The 13,737-nt window shown below is 42.5% G+C and overlaps 1 protein-coding gene across 1 annotated transcript; it reads left to right on the top strand.

Moving 5' to 3' along the window:
- The first annotated feature begins 911 nt into the window (after positions 1 to 911).
- Positions 912 to 1,907, top strand: LOC138579767 (olfactory receptor 2D2-like). The gene has a single exon (XM_069649999.1). The coding sequence runs from the start codon at positions 912 to 914 to the stop codon at positions 1,905 to 1,907; it is 996 nt and encodes a 331-aa protein (XP_069506100.1).
- The last annotated feature ends 11,830 nt before the right edge of the window (positions 1,908 to 13,737 follow it).

Raw genomic sequence — 13,737 nt, 5'->3', positions numbered from 1 at the left:
GCATTGAATTAGCTGACGCATGAACGTCTATTTTTTCCAACCTTTCTCTTCTGATTTTATATTTTGGTGAGCAATTTTGGAAAAGTCTTGTTTGTCAAGTAATCTAACGTTTTACATGACAAGGGTGGGACTCTTATCTGCACATTCCCACACACACTCCAGGAGACATTCGAATCCAAAAGGTGAATGGATGAAAATGTTTGACTTTATCATAACCACTGGACACACCAGGCATATTCGAAATCCATGGAACCAGGACAAAGGCTGCACCCAGGCAACACGAGAAATTATAAAGTGCCAGGTTCCCTGAAGAGACAGCACCTATTGGCTTCCTAGAGATATCAAGAGTTATCACCTATGATTGTGTCCCACTCAAGATGGCGCCCCCTCCCCTACTTGCGCATGCTCTCCTCATGTTTATAATGATGCAAGTCTGAAATGCAAGTAAGGGCATGCAAGCTAGTCGTCACATAGTCAGGTATGCATTTGAATTAGATAATGATGTAGAGGTGCAACTGCACTTTGTACATTTGCACAATTATTAATAGAAAAGTCATGGCAAAATGAACATTCTTGCCTTTGGATGTGAGCTGCCATTGTGAAGGGAGGTGCTGATCTTTTGACGATAAAGAGATGCTTTCCATAAGGATCCATGTTCCTAAATACAACCATTGCAACTAAAGTCTTACTGTAATGTACACATTGAAAGTAAGAAATCTAGGGATAAGCACTACCAGAAAGAGAAAAACTATTCATCAGTGTGTCAGTTTTCTAAAAGATCTTACTCATTTATTTCCATTACTGCAAGAAGCCCGTCATCTGTTTCAGTAATACTAATAATGACACTGCCTGTTTGTTTATTTTCAGCTCATCTTCAAATCCATCCCTGCAGTAGCTGCATTGATCATTGAATGGAAGCAGAAAATCGAAATTCAACCACTGATATCCTGATTGTTGGCTTTTCAGATCTTCCCCGCCTCCAAGCTCCACTTTTTAGTATGTTTTTATTGCTGTACCTGCTTATTCTGAGTGGAAACTTTCTTATTGTGGCAACAGTTTTGGGTACCTCGCAGCTGCACACCCCCATGTATTTCTTTGTCACTATGCTGTCACTAATTGACATCACGTACACCACAGTTGTTCTCTCTCCAATGCTAGCACACTTCTTTCTTAAGGACGTGCATGTTTCTCTCACAAAGTGCCTCATACAGATGCATTTGTTTGTTGCCATGGCAGCTGCAGAGGTTGTTTTACTCACAGTGATGGCTTATGACCGGTATGTGGCCATCTGCAATCCTTTGCATTACCACGCCATCATGAATCTAGCTGTGTGCATACAGCTGGCTTTGGGAAGCTGGGTTGGCGGTCTCATGGTTGCTCTACCAATCACCATAGCTGTGTCTGGGTTCTCCTACTGTGGCTTCCACACTATCAATCACTTCTTCTGTGACGTGACAGCAATGATGAAGATCACATGTACCAGCACTCACATGATTGAAATATTCATCTATGCTATTGGAGCTTCATTGACACTGGCATCCTTTATTTTGATCAGCATATCATATGTCAACATCATCTCTTCTATTGTGAAAATCAAGGCAAAGGGAGGGAGTTGGAAGGCCTTCTCGACCAGCGCCTCCCACCTGACTGTGGTTGTTGTTTACTATGCATCTATCTGTGCTACATATGTTCGTCCAAAATCAGCCATGGGGGACAGCAAGATCTCCTCCTTAACCTACATTATAATCAGTCCTCTGTGTAACCCCATTATATACAGTCTGAAGAACACAGACTTTAAAAAGGCCCTGATGAAGAAAAATAATAAATCATGGTCTATAAGAATGAACAATAGCGAACAGCTTTTAAGCACTAAACCCACAAGGTGCCTGCCATTACCTGATCAGTAATTCCCCTGCCCAGAGGGGTTTATTGCTATTGGCATCCTGGTATGTTTTACCATGGTGATATTTTTTTAAGTTGAGATATAGTGTGGTTGATGTTTCTCAAATAAGAAAAAAACAACTTCAAAACCAGATGGCCACCATGGAAGAGAAAGAAGGGCACTACACATAGTCCATTAGTCCTTTCCATGCTTCCAATGCCATGGCATAGAAGTGTTAATACACTAGGTATTCCAAGTGTTGGCATGTGATGAGGCAGCTGCAGGTAAGTGGGCAGGGGTACAGCACGTGGGGAAGTGGGTGAGGGAGGTGGACATTGAGGGTAGGAAGAGAGCACAGGAGTACTTGCCTGCTGCCCGGCAGGGAAGAGTGCTGCCTCTGATTTGGAGGAGGCTTGAATCGGGGGCTTTCCAAGATTCCAGGTTGTCTGGGAGACTCCCTGAACCCCTCTCTAATGTGTTAATGTGCTCTGTCTTTCTACTTTACCATTCCATATTTGCCTTTTTGCCACCAAGATGTAAATTTGATTGTAGAATACGATGTACCAACCAGTGGCAAACAGGATATGTTCTGCACTTAAGATGTTGAAGCGTTTAATGAATTGATGAGTTTGAACTGGTTATGCAAGTATGTCTTCATTACACTATCCTCTCATTTTGTAATCTAACAAAAGCTGTATGAGTAATGCAAGGATGTGTTCCTGTCATGTTTATATCAGCATGAATTCTGTCATAATGTTGGTACTATACAACTCAACTCCTATCTACCACGCTTGGTAAATGGGAAAACGGCCCCATTTTCTTGTGCAGCAGTCTGATACACCATCCACCCCAAGAACTCTAAGATCATCCACTGCAACAAGACTTCAGCAGTCCAGTCGAAGAAATCAAACGCCTCATCTCAACTTCTAGCGTCTCAAGGGCTGTCACTTTGGAACAATCTGATGAAAGAATTGCAGGACCAACAGGACTTATTGATCTTCAAAAGAGGCTTTACAAAAGAGTTACTCAACAGGCCCTTTGATTACAAGTAGAGTCTGCCTTTCATCTGCCTTTCTACACAGTGGGCCTCATTATAAGTTTGCCAGTCCGGTAGTAATGGTGCTGGTAAGCTATGGATGCACGGGCACCATTCATGAATGGTGCCGGTGCATCCAACCTCCACATTCCCATTGAAATAGGAATGGGGAGTAATGAGTACCGGCACCCGGCAATGGGTAATTACCGGATCTGCCAGGGTTTTAATACTCCGGTAATTGCCCATTGCCGGGTGCCTGTAATTTCACAAGTTTTGCAGTAGACGTGCAGGTTTTATCTCATTATGAGTTTGGCGGCAGCCGCCAAACCCGTAATGAGGCCATTGTATTTTACTTACCTATTTTTACCCACCACGATCGCTGTGCTTTTATTCTTTTATGTACATTGAATCATATTATTACTGCTGCTTTTACTGACCTCTTGTGTGCAATATTACCATTACATCTGTTGGCCTCCCATGCGATTTGAAGTAGAAACCTAGTTTCTACACGCACGGTCAGAAGCCTGGGAACTACATTTACCATACTTCCTGTAGTTTAAATTTGGGACACAGGCGCAAACGTGCCTGCCGCTATTGGGCCGATTATTTCTGGTTCGAGCAAGTACAGGGCAGGAGAGCCCTGTTATAGTCTCGTAGATTCCGGCACAGCAATAGTAAGTAATACAAATAAATAAAATGTCAAGGAATTATCTTATTTCACGGATCCAGCACAACCGCCTATTCAGATTACAAGCTGAAAGTCGAGACCGTGCACAAGACCTTGCTACTATGACAGACAACTCCAACATCATCTGCCTCATGGCCGAACCTATGTAATTAGTTTTGGAATCACACAATTCTATTTCTACAGAAGTAGCGAAAGATATTACTTATGACCAAATCTCCCCACAGCCTACTAACAGCTGCCCTAGTGTAAGCACACTTAAAACAGTGCTATCTGATACCTGCTAGCTAGTAGGTCATGCTACAGAGATAGCTGACTACATCCTGTCAGGCGATATCAAAATTATGCTTCTCACCAAAACCTCGCTTACTGATGCCAACAGGCTCAACATACAGTTAGACACCCCTGTGGGCTACACATTTTTTCATTCATATAGGGCAGGGCAGAAAGGTTGAGGGGTGGCAATAATTTACAGGACAAGTCTCCAACTTTGTATATCTTGTACACCAACTCTAGATGGCTGTGAGGGCCTTTTGGCAAAACTTTACCTAAGCCCCTCCTCTACGCCCAGCCTTTCTATTATCTACCCTCCCCCTATATTTTACCTGACTTCTAGGAATACCTCCTGGCTTCTCTTAGCTTGCACTCTAAACCCCAGACACCATTTATTTTGGCAGGAGATTTTAACCTATGGGCAAATGATCCCACTAATCTTGATGCAGGCAGCTTATTGAACCTCCTTGAGAGTGTGGGTTTCACACACCATGTGAATGTCCTGACGCATCATGCATTGGATTAGATACTGACCAGAAATTTCACCTAATAACATACCAACCTGCTGCTGGTCTGACTACCACCTTGTTTCGTTCTCTTTCTGGCCATTTTAAGGAGAGAGCCATGTAAAGTGGAACCCACCTCAGGTAGATGTAATCGCAATACCTCGCTGGATTCTACTTCCCCCTTATTCCCCTTTATTCCTGGCCATCCAGGATAATGAGTCACTGGAGACTTATACAGCTCAGCTACAGAATATCCTAAATCTGGCCTTTGACAAGCAGCCAACCCTTAAACTCTGTTCTGGTAAGAAAGAATCTCACCCTATTGCTAGACAGTGGTTCTCCCCAGATGTCCTGGAAACCAGACATCTTAAGCGAGCAGCTGGAAGAGGATGGCAGTAATTTCTAACCAAAAAACTCAGGGTCTTTATAAAGAGGCTGCTGAGTACTACAGAGACGCCATCCTAGAAGCGAAAAAAGCTAAATTGGAGGAGCGTTTTCTGGGTGCCAAAACCAGCACCAAGGTCAAACAGTACCAATGGCCCATGTTCCCTAACTTGCACAGGAACTAGATGGTGGGCACAGAAATCACTCCCTCTAGTAAGGATAAGAATGATGGAGCTGATATGCTCATTTAAGCAGGTTTCAACTGAGGAGCTATCTGCAATCGTTGAGAATCTCAAACCCACCTCCTGCATGGGTGACATTTTCCCAGCCTCTTTTCTAGTATAGCTGCCCCAGTCACACTATTTATCAATCGTTCTTTTAAGGAAGGGAATGTTTCTGAAAGCATTAAGGAGGCCTGGATTACCCTGCTACTAAAAAAGAAGGCTTAGACCCAATTGATTCACTGAATTACCACCCTATAACCAATGTCCCTTTCCTCCTAAAGATTATCGACAATGTTGCATGTATGCAATATGATACTTTTGTTTTAGAGAGGGGCCAACTCTGTCCAACTGACAATCCAGATTCTGTGAAAATCAAGGAACCGAAACTGCACTGCTGGAGCTGAAATCAACCATGTCTGAAATCAGTGATCAAGGGAAGGTGGCCATGCTGCTCTTTCTGGACCTGTTCGCCGCACTTGATTTAGTTGATCAGATAGGCTAGTGGCTAGGTTAACCGAGGTGGCCAGATGCTCTAGATCAGCAACCAACTGGTCCAGATCTTTCCTGGGACCTAGGAGGGCTAAGGTAGCCCGAGGGGCCTGCAAGTCCAAGGAGGTCCTCCTCTACTGTGGTGTTCCCCAATGATCTAGCGTGTCCCCACTGCTTTACAATCTTTACTCCTAGCTGGTATTTGATCTACTAGATGGTGTGGGTGTCAAATATACAAATTATGTGGATGACACCGAGATCATCCTGGAACTGTTGGGCTCCTATGAAGCCGACTTTCAATTGGTCATGAGGGTCTTTGATGCCATCAAAACATGAATGAGAGATCATTTCCTAACCTTGAACGACAAGAAGCCAGAGCTTCTGATTGCCGGTACTTAAGATGCTAGGACCCGAATATGAAGCAGTCCACGTTCCAGGAACTAGCATCCAGGTATCCACGTAAAGACACTTGGAGTGATGTTGGACTGAAAACTGAACTTTAACAGGCATGTTGCCACTGTAAGCTCTAGTTGCACTTATACAACGTACGTATTCTGGCAGATCCGCCCTTATCTCTCAGAAGCCAACACGGCGGTGATAGCAACAGCAAACATCGACACTAGGCTGGCTACTGTAACAGCCTATTGGCTCGCACTACAGAAGCTAACCTAAAAACATTACAGACAATACAGAACAGTGATGTTAGAGCTGTCTGCGGTACAGGATGCAGGGATCATGTATCAAAAGCCTGGAGGAATCTATATTGCCTCCCTGTACACTGCCCCCAGGTATTTGTAGTCACGCATCAAGAGATTACCACAAAAACGAACACTGCAATCTAATAACAAGGACCTTCTATTCACACCATTCTTCTATTTGAAGAAATACGGGGACCTACGCTTCAATGCATGGGGACCAAGGACGTGGAATAATCTCCCATCAGCTGCCTTCCACCACCAAGTTTAGGAAGGCCCTTGAGAACCACTTGTTCGATGGAGGAGGAATCTAGGTTCCTCTGCCTCTCACCACACTCGCTGCAGACTACCATTGATGCAGATTATGTTGCCCTTTTACCCGCTGCTCGGCGGCCCATTTTTTTTTCTGTATTGTTATTTCAGCACTGTGAGGACTGCGGGCTAGTCAGTGTTATACAAACATTCTATAGAATAGTGCCCCAGTAAAGTCCAGAGTCTGTATGATATAATGTACTGTACTCTAAAGCGATTAGGTTTGGAGCAGTTCTGCCATTTTGATTGGCTCGCTCTGCATGGTCCTGCATGAAAAGATGGAGGGGGGTTGTTAGCAGTGTGTGGGTGTGTTTCTAGGTGAGTGGTGGCTAAGAGAACCTTGGGTGTGTTGTTCAGTCAGAAGCAAGAGCGCAAGGTACATTTCTGGGAGTAATGCTGTGAGGAACTATCTAGCTGCTTACGTGTAGTGGTATGCGATTATGCTAGAAAAGTCAACAATACTGTTGCTCAGTTAGTGCGGGTTCAATGTAGGCAGTTGCTGCTGTGTGATGGTTGATTGTGTGAATAGTGTAAGGTGGAGAGACAAGAGTGATGGAGTGCAATGGAGCGAACAGTTGGGTTGGCTTTGTTGTTTTCTTTTCTTATTGTCTCTGCTCTGAAAGCAAAGTTTAGTTTTCATGTTCAGTTTAAAGGATGAAGGGGCTGTCCAACATTTTTACAACAGATATTTCACTTCTGATTGTTTTACAGCACATGTTTTTACCATGTGCGTCTTTCAAAATGAAGGTTGTGGGTTTTGGTGAGGCAATATGAGATGGGGCAAGGGTAAGGCCAAGGGGGGATGAAGATGTAGCCCTCCACATTTTGTAGGAAATAAAATTGGTGCATTAAAAGATGAGGTAAGACATGTTCGCTAAGATTGACCCAAATTAATCTAATCTCCTGTGCTTTATATACTTAATGTTACATGCAGGGGCATTGTATGTCCATGTGAATGTCAATGCAATTCTATTTAAAGGTTGTGGGGCAACCGACGCAATATAGTCTGATTTGAACATAGGGATTTGCTGATGAGTTGTGTGTAGCATGGTGACCTATTCATGACGTTTTAGACAGAGGACCTTTCTTCTGAAACATTCTACTGAAAGTGGGCAACGATTGCTTGATGATTTTTTGTGCTGGTCTCATGCCTTTCTCAGTTGACTCACAAGGATTTCAGGGAGTTTCTGAAGGCCAGGAGAGCCGAAAGTCTGAGCAGAGAAATCCACACTATGAGGGCAAGGGGGAAAAGATCATTCATTACATGTCAGGTTAACACGAGGCATCGTATCTGGAGCTGTTGAACTGGACTGACACAATCTCACTGGTTTAGCAATGATTGTTTCAGGCTGTACAACTCTACAACAAGACCTTCACGCACTTTTCTACATATATCAGATTAGAAAAGTGTATTTTTCATTTTGCAAGTGGCAATGCATAATTTCATAGAGTGATGTGCCTATACACACAGAAAGAAATACATGTATGCCCCTTTCTTACTAGTAGGCCATTTTGCAGTCCTTGTCAATTTCCTTTCAGGGGCACCTTTCTGCAGTAGTGTTGCTCTTCCCAATGGACCATGTACACATTGCAATGGCTGAAGCTCCACACCTACCATTCTTTTAGAAAGTTTTCCACCATTGTTCTGTTGTTGACTTATCTCTTTTCATACTTTATGTCTTTTCTGGTTTCATTGTCATGATTTGCATAATCCTTTCTTTGTACCTCGTTCTTCTACTCTTCAAACTATTTAAATGCATAAGGCATACTTTAATGTCTAATAATATTAACATATTGCACTCTCACTGTGTGAACTCCTAGAGGAATAACAACAGATGTGGTTACACATGTGGTAAGCATTAGTGGGTAATGCAAGTCTGTTCACTGTCATTTTATTCTTGCACATGTTTTAAGCTATTAAAGCACTTCATCAGGACTCACAGTCACCAATTTGCAATCCCCGAGTTTAAAAATGCCCTGAAGAAGACGGCAAGCACAACACAGTATGTAGAAATAAATAACTCCCCACAGCAATGGTAGCAGTGTCAAATGCGTGATGTAATCACACACACATTACTGCCAGACACATGTTATAGGAGTTCTCAATCTCTCCGCAGCAAAGCTTTAATTCTGTCATTTTGCTTTCAAGATATTTTGAGTGCAAGATGAGAAATACCATTTTCATGAGAACACTGATTTTCTGTTGTTTTCTTCTAACTGAAGAGAGCACAATTGTATCCTGAATGTTCCAATGTGCGGCACTACTTTGTTCAATTTGCACAGTTATGCCTGAGTGTGTTCACATGATGAACAATCATGATATCATTGTAAATAAATCATTCTGAATATCGTATATGCTGTGCAGTTCTGGTTTGACATGTTTAAATCAGAACCATTGGGGATATCATTGAAACGGTGTCCTTAAAGTGTATGTTGATTTATTTGTACTGCACGCACAACAAATTCAACCGCTTATCTCTCACACCCTTCTTGACACTAGCTGGATCTCTCTCTTAACTTCATTCAAGTTTATCAATATATTTCTCACTTTGGACCCACAGGGGCTGGCACACTTCACAGGAATGATTTTATGAACGTATCCCTTCAGGCATCCAAGGTTTTTTTCTAGAAATTCTCTTAGAATCTCTTCATACTCTTGTACAGTCACCATAGTTAATACTTGTTTGTCCGCATTGCGATCCAATGTTATCCTGAACATCCCTTGTTCCTTCCCCGCTAGCATAGATGCACCTTTGTTGGTCAAATATAGCTTGCATGTGCATATGTGTTATTTAAATTGAAACTCAGCAATAAAATAACCTTGAAGTTTCTACTTATTGTATCCAACAGCACTAATGTCAGGAGGGTACAAAGCACTCACATTAAGCTCCCCACCCCAAAATATTGGTCCATGTCTCTGAAAAGACCAAGTTCCACTTTAAATCACAGTTAGATGACATACACTGCATGCCATTAATCCCCACTGTGGTGTGTCGACTCCTATACTCACTTTTGCCCTCCATAACGCAAACTTTGACAGATGCATTGCCTGCAACTATGCCAACAGCCCCATCACTGTCCTCTACAGTTGCTGCTTCTTTTACTACGTTCACCCTAATTTTATTGAACAATCCGACCCTGCAGCACCTTCCAAAATGGCCTTTTCTTTAACATTTTAAATGGTTCCATGTCGTTTTACCGACATCATTTTTTTCGAAGTACTTTTTTTTCAAAGAAATTACTTGTAAAACACAAAGCAATTTATTTCTTTTATATTGGGACGGGCCACGCTCCCAAGCCCCACTTCCCTATACAATTATCCCTAAACCGTATAACTCAGTGGCACTGTGTTCATCTTGCCCTAACGCCGTCTATGCCGCTGTGATTTAGCTACTTTGAAGTGAAGGTCACTGAGGTGGTGCGGACCAACACACAGTTCTCAGTCTCACGTTCTCGGAGACTGTACAACCTAAACCTCTCTAGGGTATCGTGAATCTGCCCCGATGAAGGTGGTAACACATAACCACCGAAACGCGACAAAAGATAAGGGGGACTGGCTTCCAGATTTCACTACTTTGGAAATTTAGACAATTGTTCCCACTCTTAGGGCTCTATTGGACAACCTGGAAGCATACCATTCTATGGTTTTTCTGTATCATAAATTACACCTTTTTGCTCCCCCTACAAGCATAGGCAAACCCAGTGGGGGTTCCCCCATAGAGACCTGCAAAAAAGAATTCTCAAATAAATATAGTGACTCTAGGACTTACTTATATTTAGGATGTATATATAAACATAACAGTGGATATCAAAAACCTGATGTTTTTGATTACCCTTGTTGAAATCACCAGACCTTTTTCATAATTTGACATACAGAATTGTTTCTACAAAATTGCTTAATTTTTCTAACAATTTCCCCCCAGTTTTTCGCTATAATCTTTTGCATTTCTATTCTTCCTTTACTCAACTAGAGGATATTTTCTTCCTCTTTCCCCTCGAGCACTGGGTCTCTGTTCACTTACACCTCTAACTTTTGTACTCTTTGTTACTCCCTTTATTACTGTCTCTTCACTTGATTAATTGGAATAATATGATTGGAAAATGATGTAATTTCCTTTTTATACATGTTTACGATTTTGTTTGTGTTCAAGAGGTATATATATATTTTTTTATATATTTTCTGGTTCAAATTCTATTTTGATTTTTTGTCTGTATATTACAATTCATATGTTGAAAATGTTGTGGCGTCTGTGGCATTTCTTTACAGGAACCATGCATCAGTATGGTTAAAACGAAGGGTTTGATTTGACACAAGAGAACCCCAGTTATTACAAGGTACTCCACTAACTTAGTTAACTGAATAAGGTGTAGAGTATTCTTTTCTTTTTGCAGCAATGTATCCTTGTGTTCATCTTGGCAGCAAGACAGCACAGATCAACACAGGTTTGAATCCCAGGTCTGCACTTAGAAACCTCTTCTGTATTAGGCGCGATACAAAAAAAAAACAATTGTATTACAATGCGGTAGCAGCCATGTAGTTATGGTTAAGTTGCTCCCTCTGGACAAATCCTTGCCAAACGTTGCAAAAAATGTATGTGTGTAAGTTTGGTGAGGTTTGATCTAGAGGGGGACAAATTCATACGGGGGGTCCCAAAATGTATTTTTTTTCCCATAGACTGAATGGAGAGAAACTTTGCTCATGCCTACAGCCCAAACCGCTGGACGGATTTTCACCTAATTTGTGACAGGAGCGGCGTCTTGGTCCCAAAAATTTGTTTTGGTAAATTTGGTTGAAATCAGTCCAGTAGTTTTTTTTTTTAAATGACCAAAACGTAGGTCTCAAAAAATGAGTCATATCAATGTCTGCTCTGCAGACACACTTCCCTGTTCGCTCCGCGGACAGGAAACCAATTGGTTAGAGGACCTATGTCATGTCCGCGGACAGTCAACGCATTTGCTGATTGGTTGGGGTGAAGCGTGAGGTGCGTCACATTCTCTTGATGTATCCGCCATGTTGGATCCGCAGACATCCGCGGACAGCGTGGCATGGAACTGAGCATACATCCAATTTTGGGGAGTGTGTTGGTGTGTAGGAGTGGTTGGAGAGGGTGGGGGAGTGAGAGATCGGTCAAATACTCTATTTGTTTAGGTGGAATAAGGAAGTGATGTGGTTGCGGTGTCTGTGGTCACTGTGGTGGTCCGTGGACACAATAAACACTGGGCGCACTACTGGCTATTTTACTTTACTATGATGTTGGTTTTGGGTCGTTAGTAGAGCATTGGGTGAAGGGGGTATGTATTGAAGAGTTTGTGCATTGGTTGTAATTATTGTTTTATAATGTTAATTGAATTGGATATGTTTTGAGGTGGTTGTGTTATGTTTTTTGGGTTGTGGTTAATTGGCAGGTGTTTGCATTCATGGGTGTGTTATGCTGCAGTGGTTGTGGCCAAGGCCTAGAGTATTGGGTGCATGTCCGAAGGCATGGGGTTCCCTGTTTTCCTTGGCTACCTTGATACCCTAGGCCCACATCTGTAGGTTGTCCACAAGAGCAAAATCCTGCAAAATCTGCTCAGCTGAAAGACTTGGGGTTACCCGCGGCTTAGCCTTTTCCTTTTGCGCCCATGTAGGTGCAACCACACATGTGAGGAACAATTTTCGTCAGGACACCTGTGGGAATGCATGAAGGTAGGACATGTGGTGTTGGTGGTGTTTTTTCAGTGGGTGGGCAGAGGGAAATGTCTGAAAATTGTGGGGTTTTTTGGCAAATTTTGGAATTTGCCAGGGATTGTGGGTAATACATTCTGGGACGATTCAAACAAGTCAGACCTCTTTGGATTCCCACGGGTGTCTTCTTTTTGGAAATGCACAGGGTTCCCTGTTTTCCTTGGTGGGTTTGACACCCTATGCCCAAATCTGCTGGTTGTCTCCCCCAACCCTTTGGGGGTTACCAGTGGTTTAGCCTTTTCCCTTTGCACCCATGTAGGTGCACCCACATATGTGAGGTACTGTCTTCATCAGGACACCTGTGGGAATGCGGAATGATAGGACACGTGTTGTTGACGGCATGTTTCGGTGTATGGGCAGAGTGAAATGTCTGAAAATTGTATTTTTTCCCCCAAATTGCAGACTTTACCAGGGATTACAGGTCATACATTTGAGGGGTGATTCGCCCAAGTCAGACCTCTGTGGTTTCCCCCATGTGTCACCTTTTTGGAAATGCATGGGGTTCCCCGTTTTCCTTGGTGGCTGCGACAACCCAGGCCCAAATCTGTGGGTTGTCTGTCCACAAGAGCAACATTCGTCAAAATCTATTCTGCCTAAGTACTTTGGGTTACCAGTGGTTTAACCTTTTCCCTTTGTGCACAGGTAGGTGCACCCATACATGTGAGGTACCAGTTTAGTCAAGACACCTGTGGGAATGCGGGAAGGTACAACATTTGTTGTGTTTGCGTGGTTTTCATAAAGTTTCAACACATTTGCTGTTGCATTTTGTCACACAACCCTTTCATTCCCCAAATGTGACATACATTTAGTCGCTCTATACACTTTTTTTTGTAACCTGAACAAGTCACCTACCCTTCAAAGGGTCTACCTGTGTTCTTTCAAAAAATGTATGATTGCCCTTCCTCACCACATTTGCTTTCCTTATTTACACATGCTAAGTACATCTGTTTAGGCCGTAAGCATAAATATCCTGTGTACCATGGCTCAGTTTTTGGCTTGTGGTAATGCTTGTTTTGTGAAACATTCTAAAAAATGTGTGATTTCCTTATTGGAAGAGATGGGGGAATGTAGCAGAGCATTGTTTTTCTCAAAATTCACCAAAACCATTGCCTTACCGGTCCAACCTTGTCCATCACATAACTGATATTTCCCCAAACAATGGAATTTGTCCCTACATAGTTGTTGCCTGACCTTTGCAAATCACACCTTCCTAAACTTGGTATTTTGCCTACTTTTCAGAAATGTATGCCTTTCTGGCTTCCCATTCAGCTTTCCTACCCTTCTCTTCCAATCCGTCCACGCAAGTCCCATTGGACAAAAATGGCTACAATCGCCTACCTCTCACAAAACAGCTCGTAACCATATCAAAATATGTTCTTTTGGTTTCCACTCAACCTTTTCTTGAAAGCCTGCAAAATTGTCAAATTCAACACAGCAAATCATGTGTTTCTAGCTCTTACAAGGAAAAAAACGAAGGCTTCTTTGTACATCATTTTACTGCCATTTTCTGAAAAAACACAAAATGT

The sequence above is a fragment of the Ambystoma mexicanum genome, chromosome 3p (assembly GCF_040938575.1).
Source record: "Ambystoma mexicanum isolate Mex_15411 chromosome 3p, UKY_AmexF1_1, whole genome shotgun sequence".
Classification (NCBI taxonomy): domain Eukaryota; kingdom Metazoa; phylum Chordata; class Amphibia; order Caudata; family Ambystomatidae; genus Ambystoma; species Ambystoma mexicanum.
The sequence above is the reverse complement of the archived record's forward strand: the minus strand, read 5'-3'. Positions and strand labels throughout refer to the sequence as shown.

What these genes read in the sequence shown, in the direction of transcription:
- LOC138579767 (XM_069649999.1), top strand. Translation starts at nt 912, where the DNA reads ATGGAAGCAGAAAATCGAAATTCAACCACTGATATCCTGATTGTTGGC.